Here is a 21,616-nt window from a genome sequence, read left to right as displayed (position 1 = left end):
GAATGTATTGATTGTTGTAATAACCATTAGAAATCAGCTCTTATACTTTTTAACAAAGTACTTAGTCTGCATATTTTTTATAAATTCTTAGTTTGAGGATTAATAAACTACCTCGCATGCATACATACATACATATATACTAAGTTATAAATTAGATTGTATATTAATAAATTAGCAAACTAAATTTTGTCATAAATTGAATATCATTTATTTTATTAAACATACCAAATAAAAAAATTGAACAAATTCAACAAATTTATATAAAAATTTTAAGGTTGAAGTAGATTTTAGCTAAGCATTTAGTTTGAAGCTGTTATTGCATATAAAAATATGAAGAGATAATCATAGTAAACAAACAAAAGCATGGCAAATCATAAAGGAAGCCAAGTGCTAAATAAAGGATTTGAAATTTTTTAGCGTAATTAGTAGTAGGAATAAGATTAGAGTAAATAGCGCTAATCTATTTTAATTAGAACTCTACCATTCATAAAACGCTAGCATACAGAAGGTAAATAAACAACTTACTTACTACTTTAAGGTTTGGCTTTAAAAAATTTTTTCATTTTAAATAAAAATAGAAAACCTACCTAACAACAAGTTGGGAGGAGGAATTCCAAATTCACATAATTTGAATACTCCTAAGGAGATAGAAGAATAAAAAGATGCAACCAGCAAAATTAACATTGATTTTCCCTAAATTGATTAATAGATATCACCTAGAAATTAGATGATGTCTCCAATGGAATCCAGAAATCCTTCAAGATAATCTTTACGTTTATATGTTCATAATGTTGGTTAAGGATTTGCTAAATTACCTCAGCATCGCCATAGCAGCTATTCTGTCAAAAATTTAAATAAAGTAGGAGGAAGATTAAGCATGGAATCACCATTATAGCATTTATCTAATTTTGGATATATGACTTATTCTTAATTTTAATCTTCCTAAACTCCTCAAGCTACAGCCTATTATTCTACCTAAGCTGAGAGATTTTCAACCCATCATCCTTCAAACGCTTATCAAAAATAATAACTTGCAGATGAATAATCACCTAATTACTCTGATGATTACGATACTAACAATTTTAATGAAACCTAGAAATAATTCTTTGAAAACTTTATGTAAGAAACAAAGCCACTATTTCCAAACGACATGCCTGTCTTAAATGAAAATTAAATAAACGAAGATTATCAATTTTAATTTCAGACAGACATTAACAAACTAGAAAATCCTAATTCTTCAATTGCTTTTTTAAATGGATTTCCTCACAACTTTCCACTTATTGAGGTAATTAATTAATTAGCTATTCATTCATACGTACATACATAAAATTAGAATCAATACAAAAATAAATAAAAGAAAATAGGATAATAAAATAATAATTAACTAATATTTTTTAATTTGCAGTTTTAAAACAAGTAAGTTATCTTTCCATCCAATACGATTTTAACAAATGCTGTTGGTTATTATTTAAAATACCTAAAATAGTCATTTATTTTCAAACAATATTAATAAGCCATTATCTATTAATCTGCTCCCTTAAAAGTGAAACAATTTTTTAATATTCATAAATAGATAAATAACTACTGAAGACTTTTATTTTATTTATCAAAGAATAAAAGATTAAGATGACTTTAAATATTTTTAGAAAAGAGATTTAAAAGAATTTAATAAATTTTACTGAAATATTAAATAGCCTTTGAATTTTTATTAATTAATAAATAAATAGAACCATTATAAAGCAGCAGTGAAATTTAGAGATGAATACAATTAATTGAAAGATGAATTAAGAAAAGAAATAGAGGAGATGAAACAAAAATATGAAAAGGATGTTGATGATTTTAAAAACGAAGCTAAGAAAACTTCTTAAAAAATAGCTGCAGAGATTCAGGAAGATTTTGTAAAGCACAAAACAGAATAATTTTCATTAAATAAAGAAATAGCCAAATTAACTAGAGATAAAAACTAGCTAGAAAGCGAAATAGAAACCTAACTCAGGAGAGTAAGACAACTCGAGGATAAATTATATGGATAAGAAATATTTAATTTAGTTCCTAAAGATCCCTATATATAAAATATGACTACCCAAAATCAAAGGTAAGATATGTATACACCAATGTCATCAAAGAGATAAACTTAAACTATAAAAAACATAATTCACTGATCGATCAAGTGATTGATTGCTAGTTAGTTAGTTAATATTTTAAAAGATCTTTTGATCTATATAAAAAATATTCATTAAATTTATTTCTTTATATTTATTATTATTTATATTATATAATTAAGATAAAGCATTCTTATTATCCTATCAATCAATCTCAACATGCTTCAAGCTTAATAAAATAATTCTTCTTTAAAATATAAATTATTCTTGATTGTAAATCAATTTGTCTTATTTATTTTTATGATCACAAAATAAATATTTTGTAAAATCTTATTAATTAATTAGTCTGCCATTTTTAAAAAGAAAATATATTAATTTAAATTAACATTTAGTTGAATTTTTTTTAATTAGAGTTTTTTAAGTTCATTGGCTTTAAATATGGTTTTCCCTCAAAACTTTGGTTCAATAATTCAATAAACCTATCAAATTTGGTGGATTATTTCAACTAATTTTGATAAAAAATAGAAAAATTAAGCTAATAATTAAGATAAAATGCAAAATACTAAATGAAATAATAGTAAAAATAATATAAATAAATAAAACAAATAACATAAACCCACATTAAGGAAGGTAAAAAAATGTTTGTATATTTAGCAAATAAAACATTTCTAGAATCTTAATTAAACCTTTAAAATAATTTTTATTTAATATTAACTATTTAAAAATATACATTAACTATTTTTTTTAAGTTTATATGAATAATTTTATTAATAAAAGAAATTAAAGAAATTTAAAATATTTAAATTTTTTATGATGAATTAAATAATTTTAAAAATAGTCTTACTGAAATTAAATCATTGTTTAAATATTAATTATAATATTATTAGACAAAAAAAATAGAAAAGTGGTTTGCTTTGTTTGCGTAGATTACCATTAATATCTATTAAAAATTGAAGAAATAAAATAATAGTGACAGTCAAAAAATTTTAATACGTTAAAATAACAAACAAACAAACAAACAAACAATAAATATAATTATAATCCAGATAGATATTTGTGAGTGTTAAAATGTGAAATAAGAAAGAAATTAAAATTTAAATTCAAAATAAGAAGAATCTTAGAATAAAATTTATGCATTCAAGTAGGTATTCACTCACTCATTAACTCAATATACCTTTAATAAACTAGTAGTTAAAAACGATATATTAATTAAGATAAAAAATTATTTGATTGTAAATTAATTAATTAAAGGATATTTTGTGTTTAAAATTAACTTAAAAAAAAAATAATAAAAAAGAACTGAAGAAATAAATAAAATAAAAGGTGGCTGATCAAAATGAACTCTATCTAAAACAAGGACTATGGATCAGTATTAAATTAATAGAATGAGCCAAAAAATGACAAAACAAATGCTAATAGCAGCAATTCAATAGCTAGTATGCTCAGATAAAAACTCAACAAAAACTAAAAGATAGATTTAAGCCAGATAAAGCAATATTATGATATTCAATCTCATAATGTTTCTTACTAATATGCCCCAAGCAATCCAATAGGACCAAAGCAACTGAATAATTAAGCTCAAAAACCAGGATACAATGAATCTAATTCATTTTCAAGTCCTGTAAAATCTGAGCTTTCTGAAACCCCATAAGTAATGAGAAAGAGTAAAAGGGTAGCTTTTAATGAGTCACAAATAAGCCAAATTATTCCTATTGATTAGCAGCAAATTAGTTATCTAAAAAAAAATTTTATAGAGGAAAACAGTAACAGCTCATAAAAGTAAGGTGAGGAAAGAGAACAAAATAACGAATTCAATTAGAATATTAAAATTATAAACTAAGAGTTCGAAAGGAGTCAAAGAATTCTAGAAGATGATCCTATTTAAGTAGAAGAAATATCATAATCTGTGACTCCTATAAAAATTAATAGAAATCTTAACAAATTTAGTGATAGTGTGAACAAAGAAAATAATAATTACAATAGCCTCAAAGGTGGTATATTTTCTAATCGTAAATCTGGTACTACCATGAGACTGTCTACTAATTAGAGTTTATGTGATGAATAGATTTTAGAAGAAATAAGAAATTGGGAGAAAATGTTTGATGTAGATAAAACTGTACTTGGTAAAGTAGAAACTACTTTCAAATAAATGGAAGACAGAATTACTGATTTGGAAGCATAATTTGAGATTTGTTACAATCTCACTGGAAAGATGGAGTAAAAATATTAAGATTTGCATAAGCTTCTTAAGGGAACTCCTGTCTTTAAGGTGTCCCGTGCAAACAAAAAGAAAGCTAATCTTAGAATATTTTTCTACTCACCTTCTCTTGAAGCTTTTTGCTGGAAATCTACTAAAGATAATTTCCCTGAAAAAAAGCAGCTTGTGTTCATTAAAAATATTAGAGAAGTTCAGACAAAACTTGAAGCAGGTAGGAAACTACCTTCGCCTTTTACTGAGCAGTAGTATATTAGAATTGTTATGATGGATAAGAAATAACAAGATTTAGAATTAATTTGTGAAGATACTTAGCTTAGAACCATTTTATTGAAATCTATCAGCTCTCTGATTGAAGATCTGCGTAAATCTCAGCATATTAAGCTAAACTAAGATAATTAGGCTGCACCATCTTTAATTAGTAATGGAGCTAATTGCGAGTTTTTGATCAATAAATATACCAATGATATTCAAGGTATTAAAGAATAAATAAACAATACAAAGAGTTTTTTTGGAGATTCCACTCAATTGTTAAGAAATGCTTTCTTTTAAGCAACTCAAACTTTAGTTCAATAAGAAAGAAAAAAACGCAAATAAATAGTGCAGAAATAAAAATTAGAATATCTCTAAAGGAAAAAAGAAGAAGAAGAACAAGCAGAATTAATGAAACAAAAGGTCTCCCAAATGATAAAAATAGAAAAAGAAGATTATGACAATATCGCATATCAAAATATCGAATTGAAATAGGAAATATCTGATTTGGAATATGAAAAGCAGTGCTTAAACTAGAGATTAGATGAATAAGACTAATGTATTCAGTTGCTTATGAATTCTATGAATGAAAGCATCAACAAATTATGTCAAGCTCCTGCAGTTTAAGATATTTAGCAATTCTTCTATCAATATGACACAACTTCTTAACAGGTATATATCTAAAATAATGAATAATTGTGTAATAATTATGACAATAATAATCTAAACACTGTTTAAAATTAATACTACTAAGATTCTGAGTAACAATCTGAATATAAATATGGGGAAGTAGTTGTTTAATAGAATTAAGTAGAAAGCATTTAGTAATGCTTTAATCAATCAAACCAACTTAAATAAATTCTTAACTCATGTATTGACAAAATTTTATAAGAATATTTCAACTTAGTTGAAAGTTAATCAAATAGACATACAGCAGCTAGTGATAAATTTTCACAGCCTAAATAGAGCGAATATCAAATAAGCATCAAAAAAGCCATTCATGACAAAGAAGAGGAAATCAAAAAGATAAAAAGCAATAATTAAGATTTATGCAATAAATTTGCCTGTTTGTAACATGAATGCAATAAGTTGCAAATAGAATTAAAAAATTTAACTCATAATTAAGAAGATCTTTAAAGAACAAATAAATATTATGAAATGGAAAATGTGGAAATAAAGCAAGAAAACGAGTAGTTGAGAGAATAAGTAGAAAACCTCTTAGGAGAAATTAAATCCAAAGAAGATAACTTTAGCTGCATTGTGGAAGGACTCTAGCTCATGAGAGATGAAATACTGAATCAAGTAGATATATTATAAGAAGAGATTAGCAATTAATAGAATCATATAGCCCAATTATAAAAATCTAATTAGCCTTCAAGTTTACTCAAAGTTTCTTATTTAGAGAACAAAATTAAAGAGAAAGATTTGCAAATTAAACAATTAATTGATTAAATTGATAATCAATAAATCTAAGCTTAAAATAACTCTAAAGCAAGTCTAGAAAGTAGCTAAAATGAAAGTAATTTGATAAGTCTTAAAGTAAAAAATCAATAGCTTACAACAGAATTGAGTACTTTAAAATGCAACATGCAATCTTTGGTTAACAAAAACCAATACTTAGAAAAGCTAGTTTTATAATTCTAATCTTAGCCATCATTGAATTTAAATTAGAATTCCACTCATGCGAATAAAGAAAATTAACATCCTAACTTTTAGAGTAGCGAGTATTCTTTCAAAGTTCGCCATGACAGAACCCCATCATAAAACTCTTTGTAATTCTAATCAAAGCAATTCAATTTAATAAATTAGAGAAATGCTGAACTACAATAGCAGTTAGAAGCCACTTCTAATTTAGTCAAAGAGTTAGAATAAAAAATGATTAAAAGAGATTCTTATCGTCCATCAAACAAGACTGAAGGTGATGAGCTGTAATCATATATCTAATCACATCATAGCTAATAATCTCTATCTTCCAATAATCATTACAATTAAAATCAATTTAGCGATTTTGGCACTTAAAATAAATTTTCCCTTCACTAAAAATAATAATCTTTAAAACAATTTCCAATTAAAGAGTTAATGAATTATACAGTATCACCTAGCAATAGATTAAACAATAAATTTTGAAAAAAAAATTATAAAAAACAATAATTTGAGTAATTATATTTTATATCATTTATATATTTTTACTGTACATAAACCTAATATTTATATTTTATTCACTGTTTATTTTCACATATTTTATTAACAATAATTTTTACTAGTTTCTTAGATATTTTAACATAAATTTTTAAACAATTTTTGAAAATAGAAAAATATATATATACTTTTAAATTTAGATAGTTCACATTATCTTATATAAAATATAATGAGAAGCATATAAAAAAAGGCAAACTTAATTTTTATTAATTTAACCAGTTTTTGTTGTTGTTGTTAAAAAAAATCTTTTTTTGACAATAAATTTGTTTTTACTCTATTTATTCTAAATATATTTTGCAATTGATTATTTTAAATTAAATTATAATTCATCAGAAAATCTATCAATTTTTACTCAATATTTAAATTTATAAATACTATTTTTATATTAATTTATGTAATAAGACTATTCATTTATTTAGAGAAAATAGTTTTGTCTGCATACTAATAGAGTAAATAATTAGTATTAACAGTTAACATAATATAAATTCATCTGTTTAAACAAATCCTAAATGTTTTTAATTGAATTTAAATTACTAGCTAGACAAATAAAAAAGGGTTGTTTTCACTAATTAATTCTAGACAGAAATTATGTTTTATGTAGACAAATACTAGAAAGAAATGACTAATTTTTTTAATTTAATATTAAATAAAAAATTAAAAATAAAAATTATTAGTTTTAATTGTAAAATATTTTAGCTGTTTTATTTATTTCTTTCATAAAATGTTAATTTCTAGTATTTTATCTGTAAATATCGCGTTGGAATGAAGCAATAATAAAGGCGAATGATTGATATTTTGCGGGGGAAAAATCACAAACAATTTGCTTTTCTTAAAATTTTGAATTTGAATGTTTTGGACGGTTAAATAAACAAATACTTCTATGTAAAGTGAAAAAATTGGATCTATTGTGTTTTATTCAAATTCAAATAGAAAGTTACGTTCAAAATCTTCTAGATGAATAAAAATTATGAATGTTATTATTAATTTTAATAAATAAATAAATCAATTTTTATATATTTTGATTAAGGCAGGCTACTATGTTTTTAATAGAGGTCTTTAAAGAATGTGTAAGATTATTTAATTTACTTTAAACTGATATTTATCTTTGAATCAATCAATAGATTTAATAATTGAAATTGGCTGATAAAATAATTAATTATCAGAGCAAATTTTAGTAATTAATTCAAATAAAAGAAAAAAAACAATAGATAATTCAATTAGGTAAAAAACAAATAATTGACCAACAAACCAAATCAAATATGAGCAGAGAAGACACTATCGGTCTCAGCTTCTAGCAAGTGTATGATGCTTTTTAGAACGATTTTCATAGGACTCCTTAAAAGAAAATAGTGGCATTGAAGAACAGAAACACTCACCTTAAATCCACTGTAGAGAGCAACAACAATTCTCACACGTTTTCTAATTCTAACTCAAATTACTCCAATTACAAAAGTTTAGACGAAGAAGATCAATTCATCTGTGATGAATAAGAGCTTTCATTGCAATAAAACTAATAGTTTTAAGTTAAGACTTCTTCTTGTAGCAACAACTTAGTAAATAACACTGCTGTCTTCAGCTATAATTAAAGTCATTTGAACAAAGAAAAGATGTCTCCTTATGACATAGAATTCGATGTACTCGGTAACTCTTTGTATGAAACTCTCTAGGATTGTTTCACAAAGACAAGCACTTCCTCCAAACTTCAGTAATATGGTCTTTAAGGAAATATTACTAGCCAATTCCCTTGTGCAGTACCTATAGCAGCTAGGTTTGGCTTTGAGAGTTCTCTTGACAATATTTACATTACTGAAGAAAACTTCGGTGAATCAATGGAGGATGAAGACAAAGAGAATAGAGACCCTCTAGAAAATCCAGTAATGGCTCATTAATAATTCGAAGTTCTAGAGATGAATAACAATTTTGTGAGCAGGTAATTGTCAGAAGAAGATTAATTAAAGAGCGAGATCCAAGAAGAGAATGACAATGAAGGTGAAAGTTAGCATGCTGATTTAAAAAACAAGTGCCAACAAAAAGAAGAAGTTTCACCATTCCACTATCAAAAAGCTTTCTCTTAAAAGGAAGCTGATGTGAATGAAGATGCATTTGATATTGAAGAAAATGATTAAATTCACTAATGCTTCAATCAAAAGAGTGCTCATAATAATAAAAGATAAAATGTATTTGAGTAAAACTTGATGACACCCTCAAACGAAAACCACCACAAACAATCTCTTGAATGTCTGTAAATGGATTAAGACGAAGTATTTTACTCTCAAAAAAATACAGAATTCGATTTTAATCTAGCTTCTTAAATTTCATCAAACGAAAGCAAAGAAAAATCCATTATTTATAGACAACATAACACAAAAGAAGTAGGAACTTAAAATAATTAATCAGAATAAAGCGAACATGTTGTAAAATTCAAAAACTAGCTCGAAACAATTGTTGATTTTGAGCCAAACACAACACAGTATTCTGATTCCACAAACGGATTTTAAAACCTTTCAAATTTATACGAAAATAATAACGATGAAGGCAATAAAAATGTTAATTTTAACAGCATTAATAATATTAATAATTCTATAAACTCAAACAACAACAGTATCTATTAATAAACTCTGCTATAGAGCGCATCATAGACCAATCATACTTTTAGGAATCAATAAGTCTAGCAATCTTCTACAAATAGAACTCCTCTGAGAGATATAACTTCTTCTTCTATTTCCTCTTCCAAGAAAAACTATTAAGGAATCAAGGTAATTAATCTATTTTTTTGTTTCTCTTAAATATCTTTTAGTTGTCTAATTATTGTCTTTGAAATTAATTAATTCAAATTTTTAACTGAAAAATTTCTTTTAAACTTGAAAATTTTGTTTTGATATCCTCTAAATTTGTTAATCAAGCAAAGCGGAATTATGCTATTAACAAATTTATCACAAAATAATCAAGTTTTTTTAATTTTTAGCAAAAATAATTTTATTCTAGAAATTTAACAATTTATTTTCTTATTTTATTGAGTGAAAATAATTTGAAATATCAAAAATATTTGGTAATGATTTTTAAATAATTTTTTTTAAATAAAGAAAATGCTTGAGTTCAGTTCTCCAATGATAAATAACTGGGATTTAAAGGTTTCTTAGAAATAAAAGAATCTGTCATCAAAATAAAAGAACTCAGGTTCTTCTAAAAAAAGCAAATGCACTCCTGCAATCTTCTGTAGATGAGGGTAATTAAAATAGAGAAAAAGAATAATTTATAATGTAACTCAATACAATCGCTCAATCGCCAAAATATAATAAAATAATAACTAGTTTAAATCAATTTAAAATTATCAATTAATTATTTATTTCGAATTCTAGAAAACCTCTAAATAAATGTGAATTATTTGACTACTAATTAATTAAAACAATATGTAATTCTAATGTAAATCAACTAACCACAATTTAATCCCTAGAATATTCTAATAATTTAAGTAAAATATATTATTTTTACTTTGGTAAGTTAAGTTATCAGTAGTAAAAAAATATATTTTATTTAAAACATAAATATATTGTTTTAGACTAAATCTAAAATAATAAAGGATAGCTAATTAATTAATTTTCTGATAGATTATAAATTAGAATTGTGCAAATAAAAACTTAGTGAACTTAATCATTTTTATCAGAAGATTGAATGAATAACTTTGAAAAACAAAAATGATTTTTGCTATCAAAGGGATTTTATAAAAAAATATTTACTTTTATTTGTATCCTAAATTCAATAAATAATAACAATAAAATAAATATAATAAATAATTCAATATTTTTGAATATAAAACAATATTTAATTAAAACAAAATTATAAAAAATATATAGAAAACTAATAATTTAATTAATATTTCCATATTTTAATGTTATAAATAATACACATTAAATTTATTTTATTTTATACAAAGAGTCTGTCATATTTCATATGAAATTAATACTTATTTTATATTAATAAAAATTTACTTTTCAATAAATATCTCTTTTTTACAACTAAAATTACTTTTATTTGTTAATCTTTAAAAATATAATTGGTTTATTTGTTAATTATACAACGATGTGAATTATTTTTAAAATCTCATTTTAAAAACTGCTTGATTCAGGCTTCATTAAAATATCTAAAAATGGAAAATTTATTTTTCTAAATTACTTTAAAATTATAAATAACATATTTTAAATTTAGAATGCTTAAATTTGATTAATTTTAAAAGATAATTCTAGTTAAATTTGTTAAATTGTTTTAGTAAAATATTAAGTTTTTTATTTTTCTTTTATAACTTAAAATAAAAAATTATGAAACACTTTAATATTTGTATTTTGCAAAGAATTCAATATCTGATTTATTTAAAATTAATAAAAAACAGTATATAATGTTTAATGATTTGTATAATGTGATGAGTGAGTATGTGAAAGAATATAAAATTTGATGAGATATTATTGAAATAGGTCAATAAATTATTTCTATTTTATCATATATTTATAAAATGTAAAAATACTCTATACATTATAATGAATAATTTAGATTTTTTACTTAATAAAGTTAACAATATTGCGTATCACAAATAAAAAATTTATAACTATGATGCAACATAAACTAAAAACAATAAGTGCTCATATTAAATAAAACTAGTAAAATTATTAAGTAATTATGATTTTATGCTTTAACTATATGAGCTTGGGAACTCAAAAAAAAATTTAATGTATTGTTTTTTGTTAAAAGAAAAGATCCTTTTTTTATAAAAACTAGTTTTTTTATTATCAAATACAATAAATTACATAATTTAAAAATGATTAAAAAAGAAAACATCGGTATTTAAAAATTTTGACAGATGAATTATGGATTTGCATTTTTTTATAAAAGAAAATATTAAGCATATAACTGCTTACTACTAAATATAAATAAAGTAGGGTCTTTTCATATATAACTAACTCTGATCTTAAAAATGATTATGTTGTCATTATAACTGTTTAAAATCCAAATACATTAATATTTTACTCCCTTCTATTATGTGTAAATTAAACGAATAGGATTGAGTATAAGAATAATTAAACAAAATATTTATTTTAAAAAAAGATATTATAAATTCACTTAAATGGGATAGTCTTACATAAAAGGCATTAAATAATTTTATTGTTGTTTTGTTAAAATTATAAAAAATTTATATGTTTGTTTGTTTTACCTTCTTACTTAATTTGACAAATTTATGAAAATATTTCAAAATCCATTTGTAAATACCAATATTCAATATTTTATATAATAAAGTTTTTTTATTCACATTAAATGATAACTGTTAATCTAATATTTATAACTTTTTTAAAATAAAATGATTCTTGTTTTTTTTGTTTTTAATAAATGAAATCGCTTTTTAAAAAATTTATAAATGGAAACTCAATTCGAAGAATTTAGAAAATACCTGAAATATAAAAAAAGACCTTAAAATAAATTTAATAATATATATTATTTATCCTTTTTTAAATATCTTTAGTATTTTTTAAAAATAGATTTAAATAGTCTAAAAGACTATTTCATTCTTTCAATAATATTTTTAAATTTTCTACTCGATTATTTTTATGCTAATAATCTGGAAAAAAATATTTTAATAAATTTTTCATATTAAAAAATGATAAAAAGTAAATCTATAAAATAGAAAGAAAAAAAATTTAGGTTATGAAATAAGATAATTTACTTAAATTTAATTTATTTTTTAATAAAACTAATTTTAACAAGAATTTTTCTCTTCTTTGCAATGCATATTTATAAAGGCTCTCTAAAGATTTGAAGAAATTTTAATTATATTTTTTATAAATATGATTTTTAATTTGAAAAAATTTTGGATGATTTGAAATTAATAAAGGAAGGAGCCATTAGAAAGTTTTTATATTGAATCTCTTTTATAAAAAATTTACTTCTGTTAATTTCTCTTCTAGATACCCATTAAATAGTAACTATTTCAAATATCGCTTTATATTTATGAATTCAGCTAATAATTAAATATTTTTTCTAAAAAAAACAAAGATAAAGAGATATAAAATAGTAAATTGAAAATATTTTTATCTTTTATAAATTATAAATAAACAATAATTTGAAAATTTGCACATTATTTATTTGTAAAAGAAACAAAAAAGATATAAACAGCAACGCTATTCTAACAAATTATTTAATTTTTATAATACTTCCTAAATATCTAGATAGATAAGTATCTCATAAGATTTAAAATATTGCTTAATAGGTAATAAAAATTTATTTACACTCAACAGAAATTAAGATCTTACTGGTGTTAATTTCTATTATTATCAATTTATTTCAGTAAATAATCTATCACTTCGATAAGATTTTTCTTTTTATAAAAGAAATCTCTTGAATTGAATATTTCTTATGAAAAGAAAAATATTATTCTGAAAATATTCATTTATTTCTAAAAATATTTTAAACCTTGATTTTATTTTTAAAATAATTACAAGAATTCTTTTTTCATTAGAAAAAAATAAAATTATTCTAAAAACTATTTAATTATTAAAATTTATAAATTAAAATTTAATGAAATTCAATATTATGTCTAAACTTATTTGATTATTATAAAACAAATTAATTTAAAAATAATTACAAGGTTTTATTCAACATTGAATACATCAAATAAATTTGTTACTCAGTTTAATTAAATCGATATAGCACCTATTCTTTTATTTAAAAATAATGCGATTCCTTTATCAAAAAAATCTAACCCATTTTTCTTAATTAAACCCATTCATAAATTTACTCTTGTTTTTGATATAAAAATAATACTTGTGTTATAGATTCAATTTCTAATTAGATCAGGCATTTTTTTTGATATGTGGCCAAATTATTCTTTATTAGAAATCTAATAATTTTAGCCTAAATATTTATTGTTTTAAAGCTAAATTTCTATGAAAAAGGCATGTATTTTATCTAATGTGAGTATTAAATGGAAAACGCTTTATAAATTTTAAGCTGTATAAGTTGATGCAAATAGTTGTAATTTGAAAATTTAGGTTGGAATTCACCTAGACAATCTGATTTATAAGGCACCTAATCTCTGCCTATTGTCAATATTATTTAGTTATTGAAAAAATAATAGAAAGTGAGCAATCAAATTAATTTCAAAAGCTATTAAATAGCCAAAGAAATTTATAAAAGTAATGTTTTTAAAAAACAAACATTAAAAAATAAAATTCATTTACGAAAAAACTGATTAAAACCGAATAAATTGAATTTAAAAACAAACTTCACTTCTAAATCAAAAGAATTAACTGAAGGACAGAATTTTAATTTAATATAAAAAGTTTTTTGAATAAGACTGAAATACAATTAATTATGTTTACCAAATTTATTTTGAAAACTGAATTTAATTCGGGTTTTTATTTGCTCATTTGCTGCTGACGGATTATCAATTATTATCCAATTTACATTATAATATATAATATTAATAAAACTATATGCGTATAGGATTTAATTATTAAATTTTTTATCAAATCTTATTACGCCTAACAATAAATTAATTAGTTCTTTTTAATTTTACAAAATCATCTCTTTTATTCTTTCTCTAGATAGTTTGCTTGCTTATTGGTATTAAATTCAAAAGAAGCTTTCACTTTTTCTATAAAAAAATATTAATTAAAAAATATTATAAGTAAAAATAAAAGTCAATGAAAATAATCGTCGCTCTTTTTGCCTTGGTAGCTGCAGTCAGCGCCTGGGAATCCACTATGACTAGCATGATCGGTTAGTTGTTATCTAAAAACTCTCCTTTGAATTTTGACCACAAAATTGCATGTTCTCTTTTGAAAACGTAAAGATACTCATTCATTTTATTTTTTTAAATTTATCAAAATTTTCTCGCTGTCCTTTAGACATTTTTTTCTTTATGAAAAACTAAAATATCATATATACTTTTCATAAACTAAATAATTACTATATTTTTATATCTAATTAAACTTAGCTATTATTCATCATGCTTATCATAAATATTTTTATTTTTCTGATATTTAATTTTATAAATATTTATTTATTTATGTAAATATAAATTAGTTCAAATGAATGTTAAAATCAAAAATCATGTAAATGGAATTTTGTTAATTAAGTCTGTAATTTCGTCGAAAATGTAATTGAACCTCAACCTATCTTCGAAGATATATTCATGAATTTCACTGATTCAACAAATAGCACTACTAACAGTACAATTCCTTCTAATTCAACTTCAAATTCTACAGTTCCTACTAACTCTACTGTTCCCACCAACTCTACTGTTCCCACTAACTCTACAGTACCTACCAACTCTACTGTTCCCACTAATTCTACAGTTCCTACCAACTCTACTGTTCCTACAAACTCTACTGTTCCTACCAACTCCACAGTACCTACCAACTCTACTGTTCCCACTAATTCTACAGTTCCTACCAACTCTACTGTTCCTACAAACTCTACTGTTCCTACCAACTCCACTGTACCTACCAACTCTACTGTTCCCACTAACTCTACAGTTCCTACCAACTCTACAGTTCCCACCAACTCTACAGTACCTACCAACTCTACTGTTCCCACTAACTCTACAGTTCCTACAAACTCTACTGTTCCCACTAATTCTACAGTTCCTACCAACTCTACAGTTCCCACCAACTCTACAGTACCTACCAACTCTACTATTCCTACAAACTCTACAATTCCCACCAACTCTACTGTTCCTACCAACTCTACAGTTCCTGTTAACTTTACTATTTTAACAAATTCAACCTCTAATTACACAATTCCCTCTAATGGTACAGTGAACTCAACTAGATTTGATTTTGTCCCAGTTCTCTAGATAAATAATTCAACAAACTCAACTAATTCAACTATTTCATATAAATTGAAGAGTTTCTAGATTTATCAAAATAGCACTAACCACACTTCTCATAACAGTACTGGTCACAGAAATCACACTTTCCATAACACTACTGGAAATCACACTCACCATAACAGTACTTGGAATAGAAACCATACTTTCCATAATACCACAGGTAACCATACTCACCATAACAGCACTGGAAATAGAAATCACACTTTCCATAACACCACTGGAAATCACACTCATCATAACAGTACTTGGAATAGAAACCATACTTTCCATAATACCACTGGTAACCATACTCACCATAACAGCACTGGAAATAGAAATCACACTTTCCATAACACCACTGGAAATCACACTCATCATAACAGTACTTGGAATAGAAACCATACTTTCCATAATACAACTGGTAACCATACTCACCATAACAGCACTGGAAATAGAAATCACACTTTCCATAACACCACTGGAAATCACACTCATCATAACAGTACTTGGAATAGAAACCATAATTTCCATAATACAACTGGTAACCATACTCACCATAACAGCACTGGAAATAGAAATCACACTTTCCATAACACTACTGGTAATCATACTCACCATAATAGTACTGGACACAGAAACCATACCTTCCATAACAGCACTGACTAAAGAAATAGTACAAGCAATGAAACCTTATCATTTAACTTAACATTAGGTAACAGCACTTCTGGAAGAAATCATACCCATAACTTTAATTATACTTTAGAATAGAATATTGGCAATAAAAACCAAACAAGAAATAATACCCAAAATATTGATTAATGCCAAAGATTAAATAAGACTTCTTGCTTATTATCTAATAGCTGCTTATACAGAAATAGCTCATGTGTAAGTACTAACTCAACATTCTAACAACCTTTAGTCAAGAAGTTACTTACCTTCAGTGAACAATGAACTATTAAAAAATAAATAAATAAAAATATAAAATTTGTTTATATAAATTGATGAAGTATTATTAATTATATAAAATTCCATTTTTAAAAATGTGTTTAAATGTCAAATAAAAATAACAAAAATTAATTTTTTAAATCATTTCAGCTTAATAAAGTAAAAAATTATTTTTGCTTAATATTTAACTTACTTAAAATATAAAATTTTAAACTATCATATTTAATTTTTTTAGAAAAAAAATATAATCATACTCAATAAAATCAAAATAAATAAATAACATAATTTTAAATCTCTAAAAAATTTTTTTATAAAAAGATAACGAAAACTATCTAAAAAGAATCACATTTAATTTTTAAATTATTTTGATTGGATTTTTAAAAATTATATTTAATAAATTTATCAAAAAGATTATTTTGTCTCATTATTTTATTATTAAATAAAAGATTAATCATTTTATTTTTTGATTCTTAATTATATATCATATCTAAGTCTGTGTCATCTGGCTGGAAATTCTTATTATTATTTTAAATCATGACTAAAATATTAATAAATACAAATATTTTGTTTCAAAAAATTTTAAATACTATCAAAAGTTTATTTTTTAATTTTTAATTTATGAAATTAATTGATAATTGCTTATTTTTTATTTAATAAAAGCTATTTAGCATCAAATAGAGCAATTTAATTTTACTTGTAATTAATTGAATTATACAAACTTAAAGATTAAAGTCTGTAAATATTTATTTATTTATTAATATGATTGAAGTTTTTAATCATATTTATTGCTTAATAATTAATGATCAAAATTTATTTATTATATAATTTGGCAAAATTAGATGATAGTTAACATAGACTCGAAGATATTTAATATATGAATACTTAGATAAATTGAATAAATTAATGGTTATATTCTAATTAGATATAAGCAAACAAATTAATAAAATAAATCAAAATATATACAAAGAGTTTTGTTATATTTCCAAATAAAGACTATTAAAATGAACAATCATAATTATAATCTTTTAATTGACTAAGGTTTATATAAAAGGAGAGCTTAGTCATAATCAGCTCCGCGAAAAGGAATTAAAACAATATAGTTGAAACAATAAATGGGACATAAATCTAAGAATTTTAATCATTAAACTCCCATAAAAGATTAGATTTTTGTAAATTAAAATTTCCATATCTTTGATCTTTAGGATAATAAAGCTGATGATAGTTACTCAAAAAGCCTTTTGCAGCATTCTTTGATTAACTCATCAAGAGAATATATAAATTTACCAGATAGTAAAAGTATTTAATCTCATAGAAACAGCAAAGAAAAACTTATGATTGGGAGTTCTTTGCCAATAAAATATTACAAATTTTAAGATCAAAAATAAGACAAAGTTCAACTCTTTTCTAAAGATGTGCTTGGTTCAAATTTACAAAAAAGCCCAAAAAATTAAAAAATTGAAAAGGAGCAGCAACAAGAAATAAAATTTTAATCTTGCTACTTGCGAAACATGATGCCTCTAAACAGCCCAGCTATCTTCTATAAGAGAATGAAAAACTGTAAAGTAGTTAGAGCGAATACTCCTGCTAATCTAGAGGAAGGATCTAAAGAATTATAAAACAGGAGTAATATGCAGATACCTATTTTAGTTTTTGACTCTTCCAATTCACAAAGTCCACAAAAGATGCAAAATGTTTATAATGAATAATAATCTTTTAGATAGTGCCTTTACTAATAATTAGGATTTTTAAAGGAGCAAAAGGAAGATTTCTAAGATGTTATTATAAAAAATAATGAAATTTTAGAGAGTGAAAAATAAGGAATTGAAAATCAAGATTAGAAATACCACCAGCATTAAATATTTTAAGAAGTTTCATCACAAATATAATTTAAGTAGCTTTAAAGTACTACTAGTGCAATTAGTACTACTGAAAAATCATAAAGAACTAAAAGTGCAAATAATAGTTATAGAAAACAAAGAAATATCAATGATGATGGTGATTAACTATTTCAAAATTTGTTAGTAATCAACAATTAAAAAAATAATAACAATTCAGATGATAATTAATTACAAAACATTTAGTAATATTAAAATAAGACATTTTTTTAAGATAAGCTCATATAACAAACTAATTATTTAATCAATGAATAGCACAATTTTAGTTAAAAATATCAATAAGCATAATAACCTACTTAACTCTCACCTTTTCAACATATTTAGAAATAAAAGAAAAATTAAATTTTATAAAGGATACAAAATACTAAAAAACTATAATAAATAAGATACAGCCCTCAGAAATATTAAATCTAAGCACACTCTGACTATAAAAAAGAAAAAGTAAATTCAGATAGTAAAAAGGAATAATTCCTTTCAGAGAATAAAAATGATTAATTAAATTCTATAAGTAATGAAAATAAGACAGATATTAATAGCTCCTTTTAAAATTCATATTATAAAAATCATCAAATTTAAGTTTAACAAGAATAAAAAGAGAGTTAAGAAGAGATAAAATTAAATCTTAATAAAATTAAAAATGAATTGACTTCTTCTTCATCTGAAGAAGAGGAAATATCTCCTTTAAATGTACTGAATTAAAGGCATTTATTGACTCCAAAATCTGTTTAAAAGAATAATCAAATTCAGTTATTTAAATAAAAATAAGATAATATATTAATCTACCTTGAAGATATTAGAAAGCAGCAAGATTAGCAGCTGCAATTAATAGAATAATCTTTAACTGAAAGAAAGAATGAAAATATCAATAAAAGTAACTAGATATTAAATTTTAATTCTTTTTTAAATTTAAGTGAGTCACATGTCCAACAAATAAACTCTGATAAAATCAAAAATAATCTATAAAATCATTACATGCTTCAAGAATAGAACTTAAATGAGTAAAAAAATAGTTCTACAACTGATTAAATTAATAAAAATATTAGAAAAAACTCTCTTTTAAGTTTCTTTCGTGGTTAAATTAGTTAGACAACTCCACAGAGAAATAAAGGATCTGCTTTAAACTAATATGAAAATTTAAATGAAAACATGTTTAAATCTAATTATTATGAATTTGTAGAATAATGTGATTTAAAAAACTAGTTTTAAAACATATAGAATAGCATTTACATATTAAAAAATGAAGAATTTGATGGCAATACCTCAAAAGTAAATACTATTCATTCAAATGGAAATAACGATTACAGCCATAGCTTGACTAGAAAGTATGATACATAATTTGAAAGATAAATAGTGAGACAATAAAAAACTAATCAAAAAATATAAAGGATAGAAGCTTCAAATTAAAGTAGCATCGAAAAACTAGATACAAGAATTTATTTTTCTTCTACAGCTAATAGCCCTACAAGAGCTAAAAATTAGTCTGCTTTATCTCAGTTAGAATGTATTAAAGATGAGCCTAAGCGCAGTAGAATTATACATTCTTCGTATGATAAAAGTAGAAGTGATGTTGTCTCTTAAAAGGTTTGTAATGAAGTAGAAAAGAATATTGCAAACATCAAGAGCAGAATAAATAGGATAAACCCTTTTTTGATAGCAAAAGCAAAAGAAGAAATACCAGGATTTATATCTGAGTTAAAATAAAAAGAATTTGACATGGAAAATATTTAAGGATTATAGACAGAGAGAAAAGATAGAATGTACTCTGCTAGATTGAGGAGTGCAAATTAGAAGAAATAATCTTCCTCTGATATGAAAAGCAAGTAATAAACAAAAGAAACAGGCAAGAATTGTATAGTTGTAATTAAAGATAGATAATCCTACTACAATTAAAAATCAGCAAGTACTTGCAGCTCACCATCTTAGAAGTATGTGTGGAATAAATTAGTAGAAAGTAAACCTGTTGAGATGAATTTAGAGCTGTGGAATATGATAACACGATTCCTGAGTGTTGCTGACTTAAGCTTTACAAGACAAGTAAGTAAATCGTGGAATAAATATGCCTTAAATGTGATTTAAGAGAGACACAGAAATTAATTATTGATAGATACTTAAAAGTCTGAAGAAATAAAGAAAAAATATGATATTTAAATGATATACAAAGTATTAAATTCAAAAACATAAGATATTTATTAATTATTTGGACCAATGTGTAGTTTTTCGATACAATAGTTGTAGCAGCCTTTGTTTTTAAGTTTTCAGCCTCCTTGCTTAAAAATAACTCTTGAGTGTTTCCGCCTCTTTCTTTATCAAAACAAAATATATACTTTTAACAACATTTTATTTCAATAAAAATAAAAGAAAATCAATCATCATAATTTAAGTGGAGAATCATTAGGCTTACAAAACATGATAAATTAAATAGAAAAAAAAAGCAATAGAATTAATGACAACACATGTAGCAACTATTCAGGTAAAATATTTAATAGCAGTAACTCTGGTTTACTCAATACAAATATAGCAACAAATGCTATACAAGTATATGAAGACAATTCAAGAATGCAAGCTATGAGAAAAAGGTATTATAGCAAATTATTTCTGGGAGAAAACATGAATAAGCTAAGTATCTTGCATGATGCAGTGAATTAAAAAAAAGATTTACTTTGGTTTATTTGCACTTTTGATTACAATTAATTTGAAAAAATTTAAAGATTATTAAAACAAAATTCAAAAATAATGTATTCAAAACAAATTTTAACTTAGTATGGAGAAGTTGTTTTTAAAATCACAGATCTTTTATTAGGAATTGTAGCATTGTATAAAAAGCTATAATAGCATTATCCTCACATTATTTAATATGTAGATTCAATAAGATATTATTACACTATTCATTATTAGATAGGAGATAAGATAAATAAATAGATTTGAATTTTAATATAAATCATTCAATCAATATAAAAAAACTACTTTTATCAATTTTCTTAACAAAACAATTAAAAAAGGTTTTAAGGTTTAAGGTATTATTTAACCAAGATATAGCAAATAATGATTTTATATAGTTTTTGCAGATTAAAAGATTAACAAAAGCAAATGATGCTTATTTATCACCATTATATTGAAAGTATTTAATAAAAAAACTGCAAAAGATTTGAAA

At 23.5% G+C, this 21,616-nt stretch overlaps 5 protein-coding genes across 5 annotated transcripts; all 5 read left to right on the top strand. All coding sequences in view use genetic code 6, as the record gives it.

The window, feature by feature from the left end:
- Positions 1 to 330: 330 nt before the first annotated feature.
- TTHERM_00245540 (hypothetical protein) lies at positions 331 to 2,162 on the top strand (the record flags this gene model as incomplete). The annotated part of the gene is made up of 3 exons (XM_001023783.1): positions 331 to 508; positions 579 to 1,285; positions 1,728 to 2,162. The coding sequence occupies 3 exons, from the start codon at positions 331 to 333 to the stop codon at positions 2,160 to 2,162; spliced, it is 1,320 nt and encodes a 439-aa protein (XP_001023783.1).
- Positions 2,163 to 3,438: 1,276 nt separating this feature from the next.
- TTHERM_00245530 (hypothetical protein) lies at positions 3,439 to 6,696 on the top strand (the record flags this gene model as incomplete). Its single annotated transcript, XM_001023782.3, has 1 exon — positions 3,439 to 6,696. One exon carries the CDS (start codon positions 3,439 to 3,441, stop codon positions 6,694 to 6,696), a length of 3,258 nt encoding a protein of 1,085 aa, XP_001023782.1.
- A 1,331-nt stretch (positions 6,697 to 8,027) lies between these two features.
- TTHERM_00245520 (hypothetical protein) lies at positions 8,028 to 9,992 on the top strand (the record flags this gene model as incomplete). Its single annotated transcript, XM_001023781.3, has 2 exons — positions 8,028 to 9,524; positions 9,852 to 9,992. 2 exons carry the CDS (start codon positions 8,028 to 8,030, stop codon positions 9,990 to 9,992), a joined length of 1,638 nt encoding a protein of 545 aa, XP_001023781.3.
- Positions 9,993 to 14,456: 4,464 nt separating this feature from the next.
- TTHERM_00245510 (hypothetical protein) lies at positions 14,457 to 16,576 on the top strand (the record flags this gene model as incomplete). Its single annotated transcript, XM_001023780.1, has 2 exons — positions 14,457 to 14,599; positions 14,839 to 16,576. 2 exons carry the CDS (start codon positions 14,457 to 14,459, stop codon positions 16,574 to 16,576), a joined length of 1,881 nt encoding a protein of 626 aa, XP_001023780.1.
- A 1,106-nt stretch (positions 16,577 to 17,682) lies between these two features.
- On the top strand, positions 17,683 to 21,390 carry TTHERM_00245500 (F-box protein; the record flags this gene model as incomplete). Its single annotated transcript, XM_001023779.2, has 1 exon — positions 17,683 to 21,390. One exon carries the CDS (start codon positions 17,683 to 17,685, stop codon positions 21,388 to 21,390), a length of 3,708 nt encoding a protein of 1,235 aa, XP_001023779.2.
- Between the last annotated feature and the right edge of the window lie 226 nt (positions 21,391 to 21,616).

The sequence above is a fragment of the Tetrahymena thermophila genome (assembly GCF_000189635.1).
Source record: "Tetrahymena thermophila SB210 genomic scaffold scf_8254406, whole genome shotgun sequence".
In the NCBI taxonomy this organism is placed as follows: Eukaryota; Ciliophora; class Oligohymenophorea; order Hymenostomatida; family Tetrahymenidae; genus Tetrahymena; species Tetrahymena thermophila.
The sequence above is the reverse complement of the archived record's forward strand: the minus strand, read 5'-3'. Positions and strand labels throughout refer to the sequence as shown.